The 25,918-nt window shown below is 45.8% G+C and overlaps 1 protein-coding gene across 2 annotated transcripts in view; it reads left to right on the top strand.

Moving 5' to 3' along the window:
• The window catches only part of nagpa (N-acetylglucosamine-1-phosphodiester alpha-N-acetylglucosaminidase), a 141,377-nt gene that overhangs the window by 34,011 nt on the left and 81,448 nt on the right, over positions 1-25,918 (top strand). For both annotated transcript variants that reach the window (XM_070894405.1, XM_070894412.1), the window contains one exon: positions 12,021-12,500. In XM_070894405.1, the coding sequence (XP_070750506.1) occupies positions 12,021-12,500 (480 nt within the window). The remainder of the gene's footprint in view (positions 1-12,020; positions 12,501-25,918) is intronic.

The raw sequence follows: 25,918 nt of genomic DNA, 5'->3' as shown, positions 1-25,918 counted from the left end.
GTTCCCGACTGCAGTGGGGGGGGGGAGGAGGCAGTGAGGAGCCGGCCGTTCCCGACGGCAGGGGTGGGGGGAGGAGGCAGTGAGGGCCCAACCGACGGCAGCGGAGGGGAGGCAGTGAGGAGGCAGCCGTTCCCGACGGCAGTGGGGGGGGGGAGGAGGCAGTGAGGAGCCGGCCGTTCCCGACGGCAGGGGTGGGGGGAGGAGGCAGTGAGGGCCCAACCGACGGCAGCGGAGGGGAGGCAGGGAGGAGGCAGCCGTTCCCGACGGCAGTGGGGGGGGGGAGGAGGCAGTGAGGAGCCGGCCGTTCCCGACGGCAGGGGTGGGGGGAGGAGGCAGTGAGGGCCCAACCGACGGCAGCGGAGGGGAGGCAGTGAGGAGGCAGCCGTTCCCGACTGCAGTGGGGGGGGGGAGGAGGCAGTGAGGAGCCGGCCGTTCCCGACGGCAGGGGTGGGGGGAGGAGGCAGTGAGGGCCCAACCGACGGCAGCGGAGGGGAGGCAGTGAGGAGGCAGCCGTTCCCGACGGCAGTGGGGGGGGGGAGGCGGCAGTGAGGAGCCGGGCGTTCCCGACGGCAGGGGTGGGGGGAGGAGGCAGTGAAGGCCCAACCGACGGCAGCGGAGGGGAGGCAGTGAGGAGGCAGCCGTTCCCGACTGCAGTGGGGGGGGGAGGAGGCAGTGAGGAGCCGGCCGTTCCCGACGGCAGGGGTGGGGGGAGGAGGCAGTGAGGGCCCAACCGACGGCAGCGGAGGGGAGGCAGTGAGGAGGCAGCCGTTCCCGACGGCAGTGGGGGGGGGGAGGAGGCAGTGAGGAGCCGGCCGTTCCCGACGGCAGGGGTGGGGGGAGGAGGCAGTGAGGGCCCAACCGACGGCAGCGGAGGGGAGGCAGGGAGGAGGCAGCCGTTCCCGACGGCAGTGGGGGGGGGGGGGAGGAGGCAGTGAGGGCCCGACCGACGGCAGGGGTGGGGGGGAGGAGGCAGTGAGGGCCCGACCGACGGCAGCGGAGGGGAGGCAGGGAGGAGGCAGCCGTTCCCGATAGCGGGGGGGGGGGGGGGGGCGAGGGGGGAGGAGGAGGCAGTGAGGGCCCGACCGACGGCAGCGGGGGGGAGGCAGTGAGAAGGCTGTAGGAAGCCTCAGAAGTTGAGGCAGCCATTCCCGACGGCGGGGTGGGGGGAGACCCCCCTGCCGTCGGTCGGGCCCGTTGGGAAACGGCTGCCTCAACTTCTGAGGCTTCCTGCAGCCTTCTCACTGCTGCAAGAAGCCTCAGTGCTGATCATGGAAGGGCAATGTGGTTTTATTAAAAAAAATTTAAAAATTGAACAGCTACAAAGAACTACAAAAATGGCCGAGTGCCAATGTTTCCTTCGCGCACGCGCAAACGCTCCAACGCGCACGCGCAGGGTTGCCGGCACGAAAAGAACTCATTTAAATGGTACCCGCCCCCTCCTACTTACATGATCGGCGTGAGTGGTAGGCTCCGCCCCCTGGGCGCCGCGCCAAGCTGACATCGAGCTGCAAAGCGCTCGAGAATAGCGTGTTTTTTTCAGGCGCCGTTTTCGGCGCGAAAAACGGGCGCCCAGCTCGGAGGGGCGCCTGTTTTGCCGCGTGTGGAAACTTGGGGCCATAGGGCCCAAGTTTCGTCCTCAGTTGCTCCTGATTTTTTGGAGCAACTGGTGTAGAACGGAGTATCTTAGAAATTCAAATTTTCGGCATTTATTTTGCTCCAGTTCTAGTCAGTTAGAACAGTTTCACTTGGAACAGAATTTTTTTTTCAAAAGGGGGTGTGTCCGGCCACTTACGCCTGTTTTCAAAGTTTCGGCAGTGAAAACTTACTCCAAACTAACTAAGAATGGAGTAAGTGAAGATTTTTGTACGCTGGAAAAAACCTTGTCTACACTTTAGAAAATCAGTCGTAGGTTACAAATCAGTCGTAGGTTACAATCAGGCGTAGGGAATGGAGGGGGGGTTTAAAGGAAAGTTTACAAACATTAAACACTTCAGTTTTATAAATAAAGAGCCATGATCAATAATAAATGATATAAAGAATCAATAAATCAACCAATAAATCAATCAAAAAAAAATTAATAAATAATTTTTTAAAAAATCAATAAATAAAACATTTTCTACTTACCGACTGCAGCACCGGGAGCCCTCCAACAGAGCGTGCTGGGATGCCGCCCCCCCCCCCCCCCCCCCCCAGTGTGTCTCTGTCAGTGTCTCTATCTCTCTGTCTGTCTGTCTGTGTGTCTCTCACTCTCTGTCTGTCAGTGTCTGTGTTTCTGACAGCGAGGGGAGGGGGAGGAGGGGGTAGAGGGAGAGAGGGGGGGGCAGGGTAAGGGGGGGAAGAGAAGGGGGCAGGAGGGGAAGGGGAGGAGAGGGGAGAAGAGAAGGGGAAGTTGGGGGGGGGGGGGAAAGGAGAAGGGGGGGGAGGCTGAATGGGCCCAAGACTTCGGGCAGGGCCCGTCCCCAGCACCAGATTTACAGGTAGGTCGGGTCGGGTCCTGGGTCCGGGGTCGGGAGCGGGGGTCGGGTCGAGGGGGAGCGCGGGTCGGGTCCGGGGGGGTGGGGGCGGTCGGGAGCACGGGTCGTGGGGGGGGCGGGGGAGGATGGAGGTCGGGTTGGTTCGGGTGGGGGGAGGAAGGGAGAGCGGGTCGCGTCAGGTCCGGCGGGGGGCGTGCGGTCAGGAGCACGGGTGGGGGTGCGGGGGAGGATGGAGGTCGGGTTGGTTCGGGGAGGGAGGAGGGAGCGAGAGCGGGTCGCATCCGGGTGGGGGAGGGGGAGCGGGAGTCGGGAGGAAGCAGGAGCTGGGCGTGGGGGGGCAGCCTTATGCATGCAGCCCCAGTGAGGCCATTCGGCCAGGGCTAGGGGCTGCGTGCTTCGGGCCCCTCCCACACAGTTTTGGGCGCCTGGAGCTACTGCACATGCGCACTCACTGTAGCGCGCATGTGCAGAGGTCCTGGCACTGTTTTCAGCGCAGGGACCTGGCTCCGTCTCCTACAGCTCGTACTGCGCCGCACCCGGCTCGAGGACCAGCAGGGAGCCGGAGAATCTGGAAGTTTTTTTTAGGCGCACTTTGTGGCGCGAAAAACGGGCATCAAGGTCTGGCGCGGCCCAAAACTTGGGGCCCATTGAAAATAGGTGCAGGAGTAGGCCATTCGGCCCTTCGAGCCTGCACCACCATTCAATACGATCATGGCTGATCATTCACCTCAGTACCCCTTTCATGCTTTCATAGCCCTTGATCCCTTTAGCCGTAAGGGCCATATCTAACTCTCTCTTCAATATATCTAATGAACTGGCATCAACAACTCTCTGCGGTAGAGAATTCCACAGGTCTGAAGTGAAGTAGTTTTTCCTCATCTCAGTCCGAAATGGCTTACCCCTTATCCTTAGATTGTGTCCCCTGGTTCTGGACTTCCCCAACATCGGGAACATTCTTCCTGCATCTAACCTGTCCAGTCCCATCAGAATTTTATATGTTTCTATGAGATCCCCTCTCATCCTTCTAAACTCCAGTGAATACGGGCCCAGTCGATCCAGTCTCTCCTCATATGTCAGTCCTGCCATCCCGGGAATCAGTCTGGTGAACCTTTGCTGCAATCCCTCAATAGCAAGAACGTCCTTCCTCAGATTAGGAGACCAAAACGGAACACAATATTCCAGGTCCTCACCAAGGCCCTGTACAACTGCAGTAAGACCTCCCTGCTCCTATACTCAAATCCCCTAGCTATGAAGGCCAACATACCATTTGCATTCTTCACCGCCTGCTGTACTTGCATGCCAACTAACAATAACTGATGTACCATGACACCCAGGTCTTGTTCCACCTCCTCCTTTCCTATTTTGCTGTCATTCAGATAATATTTTGCCTTTGTGTTTTTGCCACCAAAGTGGATAACCTCACATTTATTCACATTATACTGCTTCTGCCATGCATTTTCCCAGTCGCCTAACCTGTCCAAGTCACCCTGCAGCCTCTTAGCGTCCTCCTCACAGCTCACACCACCACCCAGCTTCGTGTCATCTGCAAACTTGGAGATATTACTCTCAATTTCCTCATCTAAATCATTAATGTATATTGTAAATAGCTGGGGTCCCAGCACTGAGCCCTGCGGTACCCCACTAGTCACTGCCTGCCATTCTGAAAAGGACTCTCTGCTTCCTGTCTGCCAACAGTTCTCTATTCACATCAATACATTACCCCTAATATCATGTGCTTTAATTTTGCACACCAATCTCTTGTGTGGGACCTTGTCAAAAGCCTTTTGAAAGTCCAAATACACTACATTACTGGTTCTCCCTTGTCCACTCTACGAGTTACATCCTCAAAAAATTCTAGAAGATTTGTCAAGCATGATTTCCCCTTCATAAATCCATGCTGACTTGGACCGATCCTGTCGCTGCTTTCCAAATGCGCTGCTATTTCATCTTTAATAATTGATTCCAACATTTTCCCCACTACTGATGTCAGGATAACCAGTCTATAATTACCCGTATTCTCTCCCTTTTTTAAAAAAATGATGTTACTTTAGCTGCCCTCCAGTCCATAGGAACTGATCCAGAGTCGACAGACTGTTGGAAAATGATTACCAATGCATCCAGTATTTCTAGGGCCACTTCCTTAAGTACTGTGAGATGCAGACTATCAGGCCCATGGGGATTTATCGGCCTTCAATCCCATCAATTTCCCTAACACAATTTCCCGCCTAATACGGATTTCCTTCAGTTCCTCCTTCTCACTAGACCCTCAGTCCCCTAGTATTTCCGGAAGGTTATTTGTGTCTTCCTTCATGAAGACAGAACCAAAGTATTTGTTCAGTTGGTCTGCCATTTCTTTGTTCCCCTTTATAAATTCACCTGATTCTGACTGCAAGGGACTTCACTAATCTTTTTCTCTTCACGTATCTATAAAAGCTTTTGCAGTCAGTTTTTAATGTTCCCAGCAAGCTTTCTCTCATACTCTATTTTAATTAAACCCTTTGTCCTCCTCTGCTGAATTCTAAATTTCTCCCAGTCCTCAGGTTTGCTGCTTTTTCTGGCCAATTTATATGCCTCTTCCTTGGATTTAACACTATTCTTAATTTCCCTTGTTAGCCCAGGTTGAGCCACCTTCCCCGTTTTATTTTTACTCCAGACAGGGATGTACAATTGTTGAAGTTCATCCATGTGATCTTTAAATGTTTGCCATTGCCTATCCATCGTCAACCCTTTAAGTATCCTTTGCCAGTCTATTCTAGCCAATTCACATCTCATACCATCGAAGTTACCTTTCCTTAAGTTCAGGACCCTAGTCTCTGAATTAACTATCACTCTGCATCTTAATAAAGAATTCTACATATTATGGTCACTCTTTCCCAAGGGGCCTTGCACAACAAGATTGCTAATTAGTCCTTTCTCATGACACATCACCCAGTCTAGGATGGCCAGCCCTCTCGTTGGTTCCTCGACATATTGGTCTGGAAAACCATCCCTAATACACTCCAGGAAATCCTCCTCCACCGTATTGCTACCAGTTTGGTTAGCCCAATCTATATGTAAATTAAAGTCGTCCACGATAACTGCTGTACCTTTATTGTACGTGTCCCTAATTTCTTGTTTGATGCTGTCCCCAACCTCACTACTACTGTTTGGTGGTCTGTACACAACTCCCACTAGCGTTTTCTGCCCTTTGGTATTCCGCAGCTCCACCCATACAGATTCCAAATCACCCAAGCTAATGTCCTTCCTTACTATTGTGTTAATTTCCTCTTTAACCAGCAACGCCACCCCACCTCCTTTTCCTTTCTGTCTAATAATTGGAAATATGCTGTGATCTTTCGGCTGACCCCGAAATTAAGTTGAATTTAATTATAATGCATTTATATCAACTGAATAGATGTAATCTCCTCTCATCACCACTGGTATACTTCAGGGCACCATCCTTTATCGTCTCCTTTTCTTTGTCTATATTCTACCCACTGGTGGCATCATCTGGATGTACGGTTCAGATTTCATAAGTCATCATCATCATAGGCAGTCCCTCTGAGTCGAGGATGACTTGCTTCCACTCTAAAAGTGAGATCTCTGGTGACTGAGGAGTCCAATGCGGGACCTACAGTCTCTGTCACAGGTGGGCAGACAGTGGTTGAAGGAAAGGGTGGTCGGGGAGCTTGGGTTGATGCACGCTCCTTCCGCTGTCTACACTTGGTTTCTGCTTGTTCTCAGCGATGGGGCACGAGGTGCTCAGTGCCCCCGGATGCTCTTCCTCCACTTTGGGCGGTCTTTGGCCAGGGATAAGTATGCTAATAAGTATACTTTCATAAATATGCTAATGACAGCAGTTTTACGTTTCTGTCTCTTTGGTTCTAAGACTGTTACTTGACTCTCCAACTACTTGTCAGACATTTAAGTCTTCAATGAGTTTAATTTTTCTCCAGCTTAATGCAGGCAAAATTTGCTAAAAGATGTGTAATAGCTGACGGTGATCATCCTTTTTGGTCACCCTCTCCATCATCACTGTGTCTGCAATTATGTTGCTGTTTGCAGCAGCTTGCCAAGCTTTCTTTGACCGCACTTCCCAGCCCCTCAACTTGTACCTCAGAAGACAAGTGCAGCAATATCATGAGAACACGATTATCTGCATATTCCCCTCCCAAGTCGCAGACTGTCCTGATTTGGATCTATACCGCTCTTCCTTCATCACTGCTTGGTCAACATCCTAGAGTTCCTACATACCACCATTCTGAGAGCACCATCAGCACAAGGACTACAGCAGTTTAAGAAGATCCATCGCTATCTTGGGGAATCCAGAGATGGGTTATATGTGTCCTTGCTAGTGTTGCCCACATTCGTAGAATTGCAGAAATTTACGACATAGAAGGAGGCCATTTGGCCCATCGTGTCTGTTCTGGCCGAAAAAGAGCTATCCAGCCTAATTGCACTTTCCAGCTCTTCGTTCGTAGCCCTATAGGTTCTGGCACGTCAAGTGCATATCCAAGTACTTTTTAAATGCGATGAGGGTTTCTTCCTCTTCTATGCTTTCAGGCAGTGAGTTCCAGACACCCACCACTCTCTGGGTGAAAAAAGTTCTCCTCAACTCCCCTCTACCAATTACTTTAAATCTATGCCCCCTGGTTATAAACCTGTCTGCCAAGGGAAAAAGATCCTTCCTATGCACTCTATCTAAGCCCCTCATAATTTTATAAACCTCAATTAAATCTCCCCTCAGTCTCCTTTGCTGTGAAGAAAACAATCCCAGCCTATCCAATCTTTCCTCATAGCTAAAACTCTCCAGTCCTAGCAACATTCTCGTAAATCTCCTGCTCCTCTCTCGTATAATTACATCTTTCCTGTAATGTGATTAGAACTGTACACAGTACTCTTGCTGTGGCCTAACTACTGTTTTATATAGTTCAAGCATAACCTTGCTGCACTTGTATTCTAAGCCTCATCTAATAAAGAAAAGTATCCCGTAGGCCGCCTTAGCCACCTGTCCTACTTTCAGGGATCTGGAAATATGTTTTACAAGTTCCCTCTGTTCCTCTATACTTCTCAGTATCCGACCAGTTATTGTGTATTCCCTTGCCTTGTTAGCCCTCCCCAAATGAATTAACCTCCCACTTTTCCAGATTGAATTCCATTTGCCACTTTTCTGCCCACCTGACCAGTCCATTGATATCTTTCTGCAGTCTACAGCTTTTCTTCACTATCAACCACATGGCCAATTTTTGTATCATCTACAAACTTCTTAATCATACCCCCTACATTGAAGTCTAGATCATTTGACATATATCACAAAAAGCAAGGGACCGATCACTAAGCTCTGCGGAACCCCGCTGGAAACAGCCTTCCAGTCAGACAAATGCCCGTCGACCATTACCCTTTGCTTCCTGCCACTGAAAGGAACAAAGACTTGGCATTTATATAGCACCTTTCACGACCACCGGATGTCTCGAAGCGCTTTACTGAGCCAATTTTGGATCCAACTTGCCACTTTCCCTTGGACCCCTGGGCTTTTACTTTTCTGACCAGTCTGCTGTGTGGGATCTTGCCAAAAGCCTTTCTAAAATCCATGTAGACTACATCAAACGCGTGACCATCATCAACCTTCCTTGTTTACCTCCTCAAAAAATTCAATCAAGTTAGTCAGACATGACCTTCCCATTCCTTACAGCATAATGGTTACGTTTCTGGACTAATGATCTGAAGAGTTCAAATCAGTTAAATAAATCTGGAATAAAAAGCTAGTATCAGTAATGGTGACCATGTAACTACAGGATTGTCGTAAAAACCTATCTAGTTCACTAATGTCTTTTAGTGAAGGAAATCTGCCATCCTTACCTAATCTAGCCTGTATGTGACTCCAGACCCACGGAAATGTGGTTGACTGCCATCATAACTGCCCTCTGAAATCCTCAGTTGTCAAAGCAGCTCGCCATCACCTTCTCTAAGGCAATTGGGGATGAACAATAAATGCTGGCCTTGCCAGCGATGCCCACATCCTGTGAATGAATAATTTAAAAAAAATCTATGCTGACTTTCCTTGATTAATCCGTGTTTTTCTAAATAACAATAACACTGTCCCTCAGAATTTTTTCCAACAATTTGCCCACCACCGAGATTAGGTGGGCTGGCCTGTAATTACTTGGTCTCTCCCTTTCTTCCTTTTTTAACAGGTGTACAATGTCAGCGGTCCTCCGGTACCACACCTGTAGCCAGAGTGGATGGGAAAATGATGCTCACACCCTCCGCTATTTCCTCCCTTGCTTCTCTTAACAGCCTGGGATATATTTCATCTGGGCCTGACGATTTATCTACTTTCAAAGACGCTAAACCCCTTAATATTTCCTCTCTCACTTTGTTTATTTCATCTAATATTTCACATTCCTCCTTAACTACAATGTATCCATTGTTCCTCTCATTTATGAAGACAGATGCGAAGTATTCATTAAAAACCATACCCACGTCTTCTGCCTCAACACAATGATTACTCTTTTTTTAAGCTATCCTCTTGCTCTTTATTTACAAGTTGCACCTCTCCAGTCTGGGATTCTGTAGTCTGGAAACATCCCTGGTCCGGCATCAGTCCCGGCATGGGTGGCGTCCATTGAAAACAAAAACTGTAGCTCCGCGTGTTAAACATACGTGATGCATTTTGGATGACAAACCTTGACAGCCTTGCCCTGGCCAGCTGGAGGTTTTATACATTAGCTGGTGCTGTGATTTGAAACACGCTCCTCGCTGCTGAGGCCACTTCTCCTTGCCTGATTGGCGGCGTGCATGCTCTGAAGGCTGCAGTTCCAGCGCCGGGCTGAGCCGTCATTTTCCCCTCCACCCCTCCGATCTCTGGGTTGTGTGTGTGTCTCGGTGCCAGGAGGCTGCCGCTTCCACCAGTCAGGCTCTGCTTGCGGCTTACGCATGGACTGGCGTCAGGATTAGGATCATGGGTAAGGGTCGGCGTCTCTCCTTGACTTTATCCTCCACTTTATCTCCTATCTCCTATCTCTAGTCTTTTTTGTGTGTATCTATGCGTTTTTTTTGAAGTGTTGGTGTTTATTGAGGTAAACTGGCAAGGGAAGGGAAGGGAAGGGCAGTCGGCTGACTGAGGCGCCAAAGCTGGACTTTGAGGATTAAAAAAAAAACAATGATTCTGGATGACGAAATGCTGCACAGTAGACTTCTGCGCAGCGCTTGCGCAGAATGCGCCCGGGTCATTGTCAGCAGCGTTGTCATCAGTTGACATCCTGTGGTTCCCCCATTGAAAAGTTCAATTTTTCTCTCCCATATAATCTCTTATATTTGTTTAAATAGATTAAGTGGTGTTTCTCTGGATTGTAAAATGAACTTTGTCTTTTTTAGTCAGGTGTATTTTGCTAGTGTAATTAAAAACAGTGCTGGAAATACTCAGCAGATCAGGCAGCATCTGTGGAGAGAGGAACAGAGTTAACGTTTCAGGTCGATGACCTTTCGTCATTGACCTGAAACAATGAGGGGGAAATTGCGGTCGGATGCTTCCTTCAGATGAACGCCTCCAACCCGAAAAAATGTTGCGAAATTACCTGGTGGTCACGGAGGCACCTTCGATTCCAGTCGGAGACCTTCATTCAATGCACAGCTTACGGGAAGATGACTTGCCTGTACGTAGGGAAATGCTGGAATCATGTGGGCCTGGACCACCAATCACTAGGTAGTATTCTCATTGATAAAAATGAGATCTCTGTTTGTGCAATCTCTGTTAAAACAAGAAACACAGCATAATAAATTTTTTAAAAAACACATTTAAAATTAATTGAAATTAAATGTAATTACGTTTTAGAAAAAATATATTATTTTTTGGATTTTTTTTTATGTGTTTTAATAGGGTTAAAAATAAACTTACCTTAACGGACAGGGTTTTTAAACATAAAAATGAATGATTAAATATCATTTTTATATGTTTTAAAACTCTTCCGCTGGCAAAAGTAAGCTATGCGCCTGCTTTTTACCTGGCGTAAAAGTTTGAAGGACATTCACTGTGCATGAGTTGGGCAAATAGCCCAATCTCTCCTGTGGGAATATCCTTCTCCCTGGGATGTGGAGGATCGACAGAACGGAAAAGCCGGTTTTCTGCGCATACGCATCTCTCCCCGTAAACCGGCTTTTGCGAGACCTCTCCGGGTCCATGCACACTTCATACGGATCTGGCAAAGCCGGAATCTTTGGCCCATGAACTCTTTCTCTCTCTACACAGATGCTGCCTGACCTGGTGAGTATTTCCAGCATTTATTTACTTCAGATTTCCAGCATCTGCAGTATTTTGCTAGAATATACCCTTAAAATGTATTTTAGAAAAGAGTGCAGTTAGGAATAGCCTGTTAGTGTAGCCAGAGCTCTTCATTGAGGCATTGCAGGCAAAACTTACAACTAAGGTGTTAGCATTGTTTTTCACCATATAATAAAAACACCTATAATTTTATGCAACTTTGGTAGTTGTGAGGCACAATTACATGCTGATTGGAGTTGGTGCTCAGGCCTGATGCAGTTAAACTTCATTCATTACAATGTCCTTATGGAAATTAGATGACATTTAATGCATTATCTCACTAAATAAAGCCCATTAGTGTTAATTTCAATGTATTGGGAGCTAATTGATGGCTGAAAAACAGACTTGCTCTTTGAAAGTTCCCATTAATAGATATCCCAGCTATAGCCTTACAGAGTCATTGCCCTTAATAATAACTGAGGCGGGAAGAGAGCGGCGAGGAGGTTTGGGATTTGCACACAGGAAAACCGGAAATACCAGTTTCGCACAAGTCCTGCCAAATTTAATGGCAGGACCTGTTTTTAATTTTTTTCAACAGATTTCTCACCCAACAGCCAGCCAGATTGACAGCCTGGCTGCCTGTCGGGCGGGAAATCAGCGAGGGAGCGATCGGGAGCTTCAGTGTTTGGATCGCGGGCATTCGGGCTCTTCGGAGTTTGGATTTGGATAGGGATGTTGGGGAGAGATTCAGGTCTTTGGGGTTTGGATCGCGGGGTCAGGGAGCATTCGGGGTCTTCAGAATTTGGATCTTGGGGGTCTGTTGTGGGTGGACAGGTTTGCTTGGTGGGCCTGGGAGAAGCACTCCCGCTCCTTCTGGCCCAGAAGCAGCACTTGCCTGAAGAATCAGGACCATCTCTCATCCTTTCATCTGCTGGGTTTCCCAAGACCCAGGAAACCCAGCCTGCGAGTGTTAAAAGTAAAAGTGAAGTTAAAATGGAGGCACACGGCCTCCTTAAAATATTTTAGTGACCGACCTTTCTCCTGAAAGCAGATTGGTCAAACACCCCCTGTCTCCTTTAAACCGGAAGTGGGCGAGATAGGGTCGGGTTTCTCATTTAAAACATTTTTAATCACCCACCCACCCATGGGGGTTAAAATTCCCCCCCATTGTATACTAAATATATTGCTTATTTTAAAAAGTAGGACTGGGTTATACTATTTTATGTTTGCTCTTTATCGCTTTTCAATTAGTTTTAGAGTTTTGTGCCTTTTTATGTATTTGATAATCTTGTATACTCCTTTTGCAGGGCTTCTTTAAACGATCTGTTTCCGTACTACCCTTTGGAGCATGGTTCTCAGCATACTCACAGATATGTCAGAGATTGTCAGCCTCTAATTTTTGGGAATGTGACACATGAAACCTGGCCTGCTGATAAATCCAAAGATCTTCCTATAGCTAAAACTACTGTATTTGTTTCAAACCTTCCCACTGATGACGGAAAGCAGAAAGCAGTCACTGGCCACTTCACTTTTGTGAACAATCCATTGAGAACAGTCTCCGTTTTAGAACCACTCAAACCAGGAGGATGCAGTCAGTCTTGCAGAGCAACAGTACAGGAAACTACAAAATCCAGGACGTGCCTAGTGGCTCAGAATGGTGGATTTTTTGACGTCAACACAGGACATTGCTTGGGTAATGTTGTGAGTGATGGAAAATTGGTGCAAGATGGAAAGGGAATTCAAAACGCACAGTTTGGGATTAAGAAGGATGGCACATTAGTATTTGGGTAAGAAACTAAATAAATCTATGTATACTCAGTAACCTGATTGCAATACTGGTATGTGTGTGTCTAAAAAAAAAAACATGGCCAAATTTGCAGAGTTAAATTTATTAACCCCTGCATTTACAAATGGAGAAACTGAACATCAAAATTCCACTATACCGTTTCTAGTTTGTCAATAAGCTGCACCCCAATTTTTTACTTAACTGTATATTTAATATTGCATGCCTTCAGCTTGCTTACCAATAAACTGAACTTGAGGACTTTGGGACATCTTTATGTAAGAAAAATCCTCCTCACCATTTAAAATCTTCCCATGTTCATTTTCAGTCTGCTGTGTTGCTGACAACATGATGGTGCTGGACTCCATTCTCCCAGTCTTACCATTGAACCTACTGATGTCATATGTGTTAAATATAATGAAATCTTATGGTCCCCTCCCAGCAGTCAGTCCATATATAGTTTTTAGAAATAAATGTGAAATCTTACAAAATTGATGCTTTTGAAGATAAATTTCTCAACAGTTATTTATGAAAGAATTTTTAAATTAATTTGATTTCAATTTGGGTTGACCTTTGTTTAACGATACAGACAAAACATTGAAGCATTACTTTGTCTAATTTTGCTGGCTTATTTGTATCATAGGAAAATTTAGTTTCATGGCCTCATGGAACAGGAGTAGGCCATTTTGCCCCTGTTCAGCCATTCAATTAGATCATGGCTGTTCTGTACTTCAACTCCATTTACCTGCCTTTTTCCTTATCCATTGATACGCTTACTTCACAAAAATCTATTGATCTCCTTTTTAAAAATTCCAATCTGCCATGTGATCTAAGCTGCACCTTTCCACTTTTACCATTTTTAATTCTTAACTCGATTAACTTGATTTTCTCAATTTACTCCATATTTTCATTCACCCAAGCTGCACAATTGAATGTTCTCAGTTTTTCACACTACTTTTCAGGTAATCGCTTGTACTGGCTAACACGGTCATTTAACAGTGCTTGTCAGCTCATGATCGTGTGCATCATTTTCCTTGTTGTCAATATTGATGATGCATTTCTTGTCGTGTCTTTTAGCAGCAGAAGTACTAAACATAGCGATGAATACCATTTGTGACCTAAAGAGTATCTGATGCTAGTCTATGCTGCTTGGATTCAAGTCTTATTTTTTTCCCAATTGCTTGGTTACCTTAAGGTGCTTGTATATAAAGTAATGGAATAAAAGATTATTAGAAATCTACTTTTCTTTCCTGGTTTGTTTCTCTAAGTCTACCATGGCATTTGTGAATTGAAGCCTTAATCACCAAACTATGCAGAAAAATTATAAATCCAAGCAAAATTAGTACAACACATCATAAATTGGGGGATTTATAGAAAGAGCGAAATACTTTTATTGGGCCCAATTTTGGCCATGACTTGCTCCAATTTTTTTTAAAGAGTAAGTTGGTTTTTCTGGCGTAAGTTTAAAAAATGCCATTTTCCCCAATAAACTTGCTCCAGAGTAACTCAGTTAGGTACGATTTCTTTTAGTTGAGTTTTTTTTTCAAAAGGGGGCATTCCCAGCCACTTATCCCATTTATGTCACTTTGGCCAGCTAAAACTTACTCCAAATCACTAAGGTCAGCGTATGTGGCCAGCTCTGAAAAACATTGCGGGCAGTTAAGAATTCGGTGCAGGTTAGTACATTTAAAGCACCAAGACTTACAAAGCACTAAACAAAGCACAAAAATAAGCATTCAATAACAAATTAAAAAATAGAAGGAAGCTGAGAAGACCTGCACCAAGACTTACAAAGCACAAAAAGTAATAAGCAATCAATCAATAACAAATAAAAAAATAGAAGTCCTATCTTTATGCCAGAAACAAGTTTTTTTTTTAAAGTCCCCCCCCCCCGCCCCGCCCCGCCACAACACCACCAAAACATTGTTTCTCACCCTGCCCCATCAACCATCAAAACACTCTTTCTTTCCCCCCCCCCCCCCCGATCAAAACTCTCCTACCATCCCCACCCCCCCCCCACCCCCCGGCAATCAAAATTCTCCTCACTAAACAAAGCACAACCATCAATAAATAAAAAATAAAACTCAAGTCCTACCTTGGCCCATTAGTCAGTGGGCCGACCGGCCAGTGCAGGAGACCACTCGGCTGAGCATCGGGTCCTGCTCACAGCCTGCAGGACACGCTGGGAGGGCAAAGAGCATGCGCGCAGACTCCACTGCGCATGCGCGCAGCTGCCGGCAGTGTTTTCTGCACTGGGCTGTTGCTCCGCCCTCCCCCCCCCCCCCCACTGCACTATGCTAGGACACGGGAGACTCGGCAGAGCGGGCAGGATGAGGCCACTTTTTTTCATGTTTAGGGTAAATGCGCCAAAAAAAGGGTTTGGGGGAAATTGGGCCCATAGTACCTGTGCTAATATCATTTGAAATAGAATTGAACTTGAGTTTTTATAGTTCAACTGCAATGCTGTAGCTACTGGCTCAACCAGTTATGTTGATAAATTGTCTGTTCCCCAGAAATTACTTTTTAAGTGGCTGTTTTTATTTGAGCAATCGATGCATTTTAAATGGGATAATATATTATTTTTGGTGTTTCATCCAGTAAATTTATTTTACAGAGCACTATTAAAAAAACTTGGTAATACTTATAATTTAGATCCTGTTTTTATTTAGTCTGCCTATTGAGGATTTTTTAATTCATTCATGGGATGTGGGTGTCGCTGACGAGGCCAGCATTCATTGCTCATCCCTAATTGCCCTTGAGAAGGTGGTGGTGAGCTGCCTTCTTGAACTGCTGCAGTCCGTGTAGTGGATGTTTTTTTCACCTTTCTGAATAGTTGCAAATTATGATCAAAATGCCTCAATAATGAGCGTGTATGATAAATATTAACTGGAAGGGTCAGTGGATATTTATTTGCATCCCCTTTCTAAGAGCACATATGTCAATCACATTTTAGTGCTACTTTGCTATTTGGAGGTGAAAAGAAAAAGCTAAGTTTTTATGAAAATGTGTTTGTTGTCTTAAAAGGGTTAATTCACACACTCGTGCATAAAAATATAGATTTGGAACAAGTACAGAAAAAATTGAGGTTATTTCATGACCTGAAAATTAGAATCTTCCCAAATTAAAAGCATGTTTGACTTCATTCAGTAGCAGCCAGAATTGACAAGTACAAGTTACTTAGCATCAGGTTTCTGTTGCAATTTGGTTGGCTCCAGTCATGATTCCAGCTGCTTTTTTTTCTCAGTTATTTCTGAATCGCCATCCATTCTTTTTTTAAATTTCAGATACAATAGATTTTTTTTATTAGATCGTTCCATAGAGGCGTCAAATTTTTATTGCAGAGCAGATCTTTCTTTTCGTCTCCTTTTCGCTATCGTTCATCCTTGAATTTCAATTACCAATTGTCTATGTGTAAAAAAAATGAAGTTTGTACTATTGCAAAAATGTGGTTTTGTAACTGTTCATCATGTTCTCTTGGTGTTTACATTGAGTCATATGATTCCGTGACTGCACAGCTGTTCTTCAGGAATTGCTGCAGTAAATATTTGCCCATGTGCCTACTTTCTTCCTGCTGACGATTTATGTACATTACCAATCTAATTTTTGCAGTTGAACAAGAATAAAATAGGTATGAATGCAGTACCAGCTCACTTGATCTGAAGCTGCCTATGTTTGCAATTTCAATAAGTAAACTTGTACTACTGTATATGTAATATTTACTAGGTTTATTCAGTAAAGAACAATAACAACTTGTATTTGTATAGCACCTTTAACATCGTGAAACGTCCCAAGGCGCTTCACAGGAGCGTTATAAAACAAAATTTGACACTGAGCCACATGAGAAATTAGGGCAGATGACAAAAGCTTGGTCAAAGAGGTAGATTTGAAGGAGAGTCCTAATGGGGGAAACAGAGGCTGAGAATTTTAGGGAGGAAATTCAGCTTGGCAGCTGAAGGCACGGCCATCAATGATTCAGCGATTAAAATCAAGGATGCTCAAGAGGCCACAATTGGAGGAGCGCAGATATCTCGTGGGCGCAATATGGGGCTGGCAGAGATTAGAGAGAGGGAAGGGCGAGGCCATCGATGGATTTGAAAACACGGATGAGAATTTTAAAATCGAGATGTTGCTTAACTGAGAGCCGATGGAGGTCAGTGAGCACAGGGGTGATGAGTGAACGGGACTTAGTGCGAGTTAGGACATGGGCAGTAGAGTTTTGGATGGTCTCAAGTTTACGTAGGGTAGTGGGAAGCCAGCCAGGAGTGTGTTGGTATAGTCAAGTCTAGAGGTAACAAAGGCATGGATAAGGGTTTCAGCAGCAGATGAGCTGAGGCAGGGGCAGAGTTGGGTGATGTTACGGAGGTGGAAAATGGCGGTCTTGGTTATGACACGGATATGTGGTTGGAAGCTCCGGGTCAAATATGACACCAAGGTTGTGAACAGTCTGGATCAGCCTTAGAAAGGTGCTAGGGAGAGGGATGGAGTCGGTGGCTAGGGAACTGAATTTGTGGCAGGGACCGATGACAATAGCTTTGGTCTTCCCAATATTTAGTTGGATAAACTTGGCTTGCATTCCCTTGAGTGATCTGATTGAGGTGTTTAACATGTTAAAAAGGATTTGATAGGGTAGATACTTAGAAACAAATTCCTCTGGTGGTGGAATCAAGAACAAGGGAACATAAAATTAGAGCTAGGCCATTCAGGAGCAAAATCAGGTTACATTTTTTCCAGAGGTAGTAGAAATCTTGATTTTTGTTCCCCAAAAGGCTGCAGATGCTAAGACAATTGGAGCTTTCAAGACAGATAGTAATAGATTTTTGTTGAGTAAGGGTATCGAGGAATATGGAGCTAAGGCAGATAAATGGAGTTGAGGTACAGATCATCCACCATTAATCTAATTGAACAACAACAACAATAACAACTTTTATTTATATAGCGCCTTTAACATAGTAAAACGTCCCAAGGCGCTTCACAGCAGTGTTATAAGACAAAACAAATAAATTTGAGTCCGAGCCACATAAGAAGAAATTATGTCAGATGACTCAAAGCTTGGTCAAAGAGGTAGGTTTTACCGAGTGCCTTAAAAGAGGAAAGAGAGGTAGAGGCGGAGAGGTTTAGGGAGGGAGTTGCATAGCTTAGGGCCCAGGCAGCTGAACGCACGGCCACTGATTATTGAACAGTTATGATCGAGAGGGCAGAATTTGAGGAGCGCAGACATTTCGTGGGGTTGTGAGGCTGGAAGAGATTACAGAGATAAGGAAGGGCAAGGCCATGGAGGGATTTGTAAACAAGGATGAGAATTTTGAAATCGAGGTGTTGCTTAACCAGAAGCCAATGTAGGTCAACAAGCACAGGGGTGATGGGTGATCAGGACTTGGTGCGAGTTAGGCAACAGGCTGCCGAATTTTTGGATGACCTCAAGTTTACGTAGGTTAGAATGTGGGAGGCCAGCTAGGAGACCATTGGAGTAATTAAGTCTAGAAGTAACAAAGGCATGATAAAGGGTTTCAGCAGCAGATGAGCTGAGGCAGGGGCGGAGGCGGGCAATATTATGGACGTGGAAATAGGCGGTTTTGGGTATGCCGTGGATATGTGGCCAGAAGCTCATTTCAGGGTCAAATATGACGTCTAGGTTGCGAACACTCTGGTTTACCCTCGGATAGATGCTAGGGAGAGGGATGGAGTCAGTGGCTAGGGAATGCAGTTAGTGGCGAAGACCAGTGGCTTCGGCCTTCCCAATATTTAATTGGAGAACATTTCTGCTCATCCAGTACTGGATGTCGGCCAAGCAGTCTGACAATTTAGAGATCATGGAGGGGTCAAGAGAAGTGATGGAGAGGTAGAGCTGAGTGGTTTCAGCGTAGATAGAAACATAGAAATTTGCAGCGCAGGAGGCCATTTCGGCCATCGTGTCCACGCCGGACGACAAAGAGCCACACAGCCCTCTGTCAGCAGCCCTGAAGGTTACATATAAACCTATGAACAATGGTGGACAGGTAAAGAGCATCCAGCCCAACCAGTCCGTCCCACACAACTGCGATGCCCCATGCATCGCAACATTTTACATTCCACCTGATCCGGAGCCATGCGATCTCCTGGGAGGCAAAAAACAAGATAAAAATCCAGGCCAATTGGGGGAAAAATCTGGGAAAATTTCTTTCCGACCCATCCAGGCGATCAAAACTAGTCCAGGAAACCACTCTGGCGGTATTAGATTCCCTGAAGGACTTACCATCGTATCTGCGTCAGCCAACAAGAGGTTATCCAGTCTAATCCCACTTAACAGCTCTACGTCCGTAACCCTGCAGGTTACGGCACTTCAAGTGCCCATCCAAGCACCTTTTAAATGTGGTGAGGGTTTCTGCCTCTACCACCTTTCCAGGCAGTGAATTCCAGACCCCCACAACCCTCTCCGTGAAGAAGCTTCCCCTCAAATCCCCTCTAAACCTTCCACCAACCACCTTAAACCTATGTCCCCTCGCAATTGACCCCACCACCAAGGGAAATGGACCATTGCTATCCACTATATCCAGGCCCCTCAAAATTTTATACACCTCAATGAGGTCTCCCCTCAGCCTCCTCTGTTCCAAGGAGAACAAACCCAACCTATCCAATCTGTCCTCATTGCTAAGATTCTCCATTCCAGGCAGCATCCTCGTAAATCTCCTCTGCACCCTCTCCAGTGCAATCACGTCCTTCCTATAATACGGCGACCAGAACTGCACGCAGTATTCCAGCTGTGGCCTAACCAGTGCATTATACAATTTAAGCATAACCTCCCTGCTCTTGTACACTATGCCTCGGCCAATAAAGGCACGCATTCCGTGTGCCTCCTTAACCACCTTATCCACCTGGCCCACTTTCAGGGATCTGTGGACAAGCATTTGTGACTTTGATGAGAGCCGTTTCGGTACTGTGACGGGCGGAAACCAGATTAAAGGGATTCAAACATGGAGTTCCAGGAAAGATGGGCACGGATTTGGAAGGCGACAACATGTTCAAGGACTTTGGAGAGGAAAGGGAGGTTGGAGAAGATGGGGCGGTAGCTAGCAAGCACAATGGGATCAATGGTTGTTTTTTTGAGGAGAGGAGAGACGACCGCAGATTTGAAGGAGGTGGGGGACAGTACCTGAGGAGGGATCAAGGGGTATGGAGAGAAAGCAGGAATGAGGTTCTGAAGTGCATGATCAACCATGATCATATTGAATGGTGATGCAGGTTCGAAGGGCCGAATGGCCTACTGCTGCACCTATTTTCTATGTTTCTATGAGAGAATCTTTAACAATGTCGGCTAACGCGGGAGCCAAAAAAGGAAGTTGGATGGTCAGTTCAATGGGAATAGGGTCATGGGAGCAGGAAGTGGGTCTCATAGACAAGATGAGCATGGAGAGTTCATGAGGGGCAATCAGAGAAACTCGAGAAAGATGCGAGTTTAGGGCTGTGGCAAGGGGGCGCCTCAGAGGAAGTTTGGCCCGGTGGGTGACTGGAGGGAAGGGAACTCACAGCTGATCGGATGGTCTCAATCTTTGAGGCAAAGAAGTCCATGAGCTCCTCACACTTGTTGGAGGTGAGTGTGGTGGGGAGAGGGGTTTCAGAAGACGGTTAGCAGTAGAGAAAAGTAGCCGGGGGTTATCTTTGCATTCCAGAATGATCCTGTAATAGTGAACAGTTTTTGCAGACAAGAGTAGGACCTGATAATGCTTTATGTGGGGCCCAGCCAGCTCTGGCAGTGAATGGCTAAACCAGTTGTCCGCCACAATAAGTCTGCGCTCCTTGGATTTGAGGGAGCGAAGATGAGGGCTGTACCGGGGGAATGGCCAGAGTGAGAGAGAGTAATGGTTTTAATAGGGACTAGGGCATCAAAGGTGGTGGTGAAGGTGTGGCTCAGCAAATCGATGGCTGCAGAAATATTATGGTGAAAGGAGGGCCAAAGGCAGGACGGTTTGAAGTTGATAAGTGCTGTTGTAAGAGAGTTTGGAGAGTTCTATTTCATGGGGCAGATGCAGAAGGAAGTAGGGTGGGGGAAAGGAGGGTGTGGGTGGAAAGCAATACAAGGAAATGGTCAGAGATGGCATCTGTAATTGACACAGTAGAAATAGCAAGAGATGGCAAGGTCAAGGGTGTGACTGTGATTATGGGTTGATGAATTCACATGGAGGGAGAGATTAAGGGAGGACAGGAGGGTAGTGAACTCACAGAAGAGAGCATGATGAATTGAGATGGAGGTTGAAATCACTGAGGATGAGAAGTTGTTCGGTACAGAGGCTGAGGGAGGAAAGCAGTGAAGATATATCCGTGATAACATTTTTATCATACTTGAGTGGGCGGTAGAGAATAAGAATTTTAAATGAGAAGGGTGGAATAAGGTGAGATGTTCAAAGGAGGGGAAAGTGCCGTGGGGAGTAGGGGGACAGACCAAGGTATGATTTGGTGATGAGAGCGACGGCGGTCTGGGCTGGGCAGGTGGTGGAAGGTATAGCCAGGCAGGGAGGCTTTGTTTAAAGGTAAGGTGTCATCATCCCTCAGCCAAGTTTCCATCAGAGCCATGATGCCGATGCAATCATGGATGGCAAGGGCCTTGTTCATGTAGAAAAAACACATTCTGCAAGGAGATCCAGTGAGGATCAATGATGGTTGATCCACTACCAGCATACACAAGGTCAGCGCTTGGAGGAATGAATGGCAAGGTTAGCCCCTCCTGGGCAAGGTCGGTGAGAGAGGAGGATGGGACAGTTGGGGTTGCTGCTTGTGAGAAGACAGCAACGAGTGCCACGGTGGGCCCTTCGGAGGATGCCAAGAGAGGCACAGAGGGAAGCTGCAGGCTTGTCTAAAAGGAAGTTGAGCTTAGGACGGCGGCAGGAGAGTAGGAAGATCGAAGAGTAATGAAGGGTTGGGGTAGGGATTTGGGAGGACAGAGTATCTCAGAGAGGAGAGATGAAAGACGGCATGACAACAGGAGAGACTGATCAGGGAGGGATAGAGAGAAAAGAAAAAGCGGGAGAAGGAAGTGGAAATAGAAGTGAATGGCTCGGGTCCGAAGCGGCAGCCAAAATGTGCATGCAAATAGACATGGGGAAAAAACTCAATTTACATAGGAATAGGTTGATGACAATAAAAGAATCAGTATAATCAAGATCAATTATATTAAAACAAAATTGATTAATATACAGATTCATTATAAGTAAATTTAAAATCAGAACTTGAGTAATTGAAAGTTAAATCAGTCTCTAGCTGTCTTTAATGAAATCATTGTCCGGTAGATCAAAAGGCACAATGAGAAGTATCATTCCAAAGACAATTGATCTAACTTCTGTCCTGCGATTGTTTGAACTGGAGCTCTCCACTCTCCTGTCCTGTGATTATTTAAACTGGTGCTCTCCACAAGAAGGGCTGAATGGCCTACTCCTATTCCTATGTTCCAAAGTACAGATCAAGCATTTGGTGACACTAGATAGACAGGCTGAGGTAGGGGTGAAGACAGGCAGTGGAGGTGGAAATAGGCAGTTTTTGTGATGGAGATGATAGGGTTTCAGAAACAGCTCAGCTCAAATAGGATGCTGAGGCTGTGACCATGCTGGTCCGGCCTGAAATGGTGGTTAGCAAGGGAATGGAATCAGTGGCAAGATTATGGAGTATGTGGCAGGGTGTGAAGACAATGACTTTGGTCTTATCAAAGTTTAGATGGAGGCCATTGCTGCTCGTTAACAACTAGAGTAGTCTGACAACACAAACCATGGAGGAAAGACAAGATAGCGAGATGGAAGCTGACTCCATGTCTGATTTCGCCAAGGGGCAGCACATAAATGTGAAAGAGGGGGGACTCTGGAGTTATGGTGCCGGGACTGGGAAATGAAACAATTGCATGGATGAGAATGGAACCAAGCGATGGCAGTCCACAGAGCTGGATAATGAAGAAGGGTGTGGTCAAAAACTGCAGAGAGGTTGAGGAGGGGTTCCAATCACAGGATGTCATTTGTGACTCTGGTTAAGGCCATTTTGGTGATTGAGAGGGAATAAAATTTGATTGGAGAGATTCATACAATTGCGGGACTGAATGGACATGGATTTGGGAAGCAACAACATATTCAAGGACTGGAGAGGAATGGGAGATTTGAAACGGAGCGGTAGTTTGCAAGAACACAAGGATCAATGGTAGGGTTTTGAAGGGGAGGGTGCGAGGACGGCAGTTTTGAAAGGAAACCATTTACAATGTCAACAATTTTAACTCCTTATCCTCGCCATCATAAAGACTGCTTACTTCTACTTAACATCTCCTGCCATTGCCCCAATCTCAGTCCATCTGCTGCTGAAACTCTCATCATGCCTTTGTCAACTTGAACTCAACTATTTCAACGCTCTCCTGGCCAACCTCCGATCATCCACTCTCAGTAAACTGCAACTCATCCAAAACTCTGCTGCCTATATCCTATCCCACACCACTTACACCCCTGTCCTCACTGACCTACAATGGGTCTCGATCCCCCAATGCTTAAAATTTAAAATTCTTATCCTCTGACTTCACCTCTCATTATCACTGTAGCCTCCTGCAGTGCTACAACTCATCTCTTTCGTGCCCACTCCCCCCACGCATATCATGCACACATACGCACATACAAGTGCGCATTTGTAAGCGCAGGCACGCACACATACATGCCTTCATGCATTTTCCCCCTCCATTTCTTTGACTCGGTCTCTTGTGTATCCCTCCTCACTTTGACCCACCATTGGTGCTCTGGAATTCCTTCCCTAAATGACACCACCTCTCCACAATCTTCTTTTAAAGACCGTCTTTAAAGCTCACCTCTTTGACCAAGCTTTTGGACAACCTTCTTAATCTCATACTCTGCCTTTTTCTAAAGAATGCAGAAAAGTCCGTGTTTAAGGCACAGAAGTTAAACATCTCCCTGATGTACCACCCTTGGTCAAAATGTATAGCAGGTGAGCTGATCGCTGTGTAACCAGGCCATTGGAACAACAATCAGCCTCACCAACCTCTCGACCCAATTCCAAGACTTTTGAAATAAAAACAGAAAATGCTGGAAATACTCAGCAGACCAGGCAGCATCTGTGGAGAGAGAAACAGTGTTAACATTTCAGGTCGATGACCTTTCATCAGATGACTTCTCTTCCAAGAATTTTGAGCCTATTGCCAGCATTGGGAAGATGCTGTAGTCCAATCCAGCATGCCCCTCAAACCTGTAAGATTATTTTGATGAACTGTCTGCACTTGGAACAGGTGAATCACTCTTGTATGACCTTACTTCACCCTACCCCACCAGCTTACCCCCACACGCACATTTCAATCCCACTGAGCCCTCATCATCAAAAGGAGCCAAGGACCCCTTGATGAAAGTAAGATTTCAGTCCACTGCCCTACCCTCTTAACTGCACACTGGCCGTATGTAACACCTATCCCTTGAAAGACTTCTGCCTTTTTCAAAATGACTGTTTATGCAAGAGGACTAAGTTGGCACCAGAATTTTTAAATGCGATGCTCTAATATCATTTAGCCCTGATTGTTACAATGACACCTACTTCAGATCGGTGGATAATATCATGTATAAATACCTCATTATAGAATCTTACAGTACAGAAGGAGGCCATTCGCCCCACCATGCCTGTGACAGCTCTTTGAAAGAGCTGTCTAATTTTGTCCCATAACCCTGCTCTTCAAGTACATGTCCAATTGCCTTTTAAAAGTTCTTATGGAATCTGATTCCACCATCCTTTTAAGTAGTGTGTTCAGATCTTAACAACCCTCTGAAGAAATTTCTCCTCATTTCCCCTCTTGTTTTTTTGCCAATTATTTTAAATCTTTAACCTCTGGTTACTGACCCACTTGCCAGAGCAAGTAGGGAGAAACCATCAAAACCCCTCATAATTTTGGATGCCTCTGTTCAGTTTCCCCTTAACCGTCTCTTCTCTAAGGAGAACAATCTCTACACATAACTGAATTCCCATATTCCTGGTATCATCATGGCAAACATCCTCTGTACCCTCTCCAGGGCCTTGACATCCTTCCTAAAGTGTAGTGCCCAGAATTTTACACAATACTCCAGCTGAGACCTAACCAGAGATTTGTAAAGGTTTAGCAAGACTTCCTTGTTTTTGTATTTGCAAAGCCAACAATCCCAAACACTTTCTTAACTGCCTTCTCAACTTGATCTGCCAACTTCAAATATTTGTGAACCCCAGATCCCTCTGTTATTGCATACCCTCAAAATAGTACCATTTAGGTTAAGCTGCCTCTCCATGTTGTTTCTCCCAAAATGCATCACTTCACACTTAACTATTAAATGTGATGTGCCATTTCATCAGTCTGTCTATATCTTGCTGATGTCTGCTTCTATCATACTCCCTATTTACTACGTTGCTAAATTCTGCATCATCTGTAAACTTTGAAATTGTACTCCCTATACTGAAGTCCAGGTTATTTTATATACAACAGGTTAAGCAATAGTCCTAATACCAACCCCTGGGGGACCCCACTACATAATTCTCTCCAGTCAGAAAAACATCCATTCACCACTACTCTCTGTCACCTATCCCTTAGCCAATTTCGTACTCAAGTTACCACTGTCCCTTTAGTACCATGTGCTTCTATTTTTTGAATAGTATGTTATGAGGTATTTTATCAAAAAGCCTTTTGAGAGCCCACATATACAACATCACTTTCATCAACCCTTCATCAAGAACTCAATCCAGTTAGTCAGGCACAATTTGCCTCAACACATCCTTGCTAGTTATCTCTTATTAACCCATGCTTCTCCAAGTGAGAATTAATTTTGTCCTTGGCAATTGTTTCTAGTTATTTTCCCATTGGAAGATTGTAGTTGGAGCTTCTGCTATCTCCATCCCAGATTTCCTCAGCAACCTAGGATGCATCTCATCTGGACGAGGTGACTTGTTAGCTTTGAATGATGCCAACCTATTGAGCACCTCCTATCTATTTTCATCCTATCCAATATCTCTACTCCCCCCCCCCCCCCCCCCCCAATCTCTATTCCGACATTAACTTAGAAAAAGCAAGAATTGTATTTATATCGCGCTTTTCATGATCACCAGATGTCCCAAAGCGCTTTACAGCCAATGAAGTACTATGGAGAATCATAGAATAATGCAACAGAGAAGGGGGTCATTAGGCCCATCTAAATCTGTACTGGCTCCTTCAAAGAGCAATCCAGTTGGTCCCATTCCCCTGCTCTTTCCCCATATCTCTGCAATTTTTTTCCCAAGTATTTATGCAATTCCCTTTTTGAAGGCTAGTATTGAATCTGTATTCACCACCCCATCGGGTAGTACATTCCAAATCCTAACCAATTGTGTTTTTTTTAAAAAAAACGTTTTTCCTCGTCGCCTCTGGTTCTTTTGCCAATCACCTTAAGTCTGTTATCGACCCTTCAGCCATTGGGAAAACGTTCT

Source organism: Pristiophorus japonicus, chromosome 1, assembly GCF_044704955.1.
Source record: "Pristiophorus japonicus isolate sPriJap1 chromosome 1, sPriJap1.hap1, whole genome shotgun sequence".
In the NCBI taxonomy this organism is placed as follows: domain Eukaryota; kingdom Metazoa; phylum Chordata; class Chondrichthyes; family Pristiophoridae; genus Pristiophorus; species Pristiophorus japonicus.
This window is presented reverse-complemented; position numbering and strand designations above follow the sequence as displayed.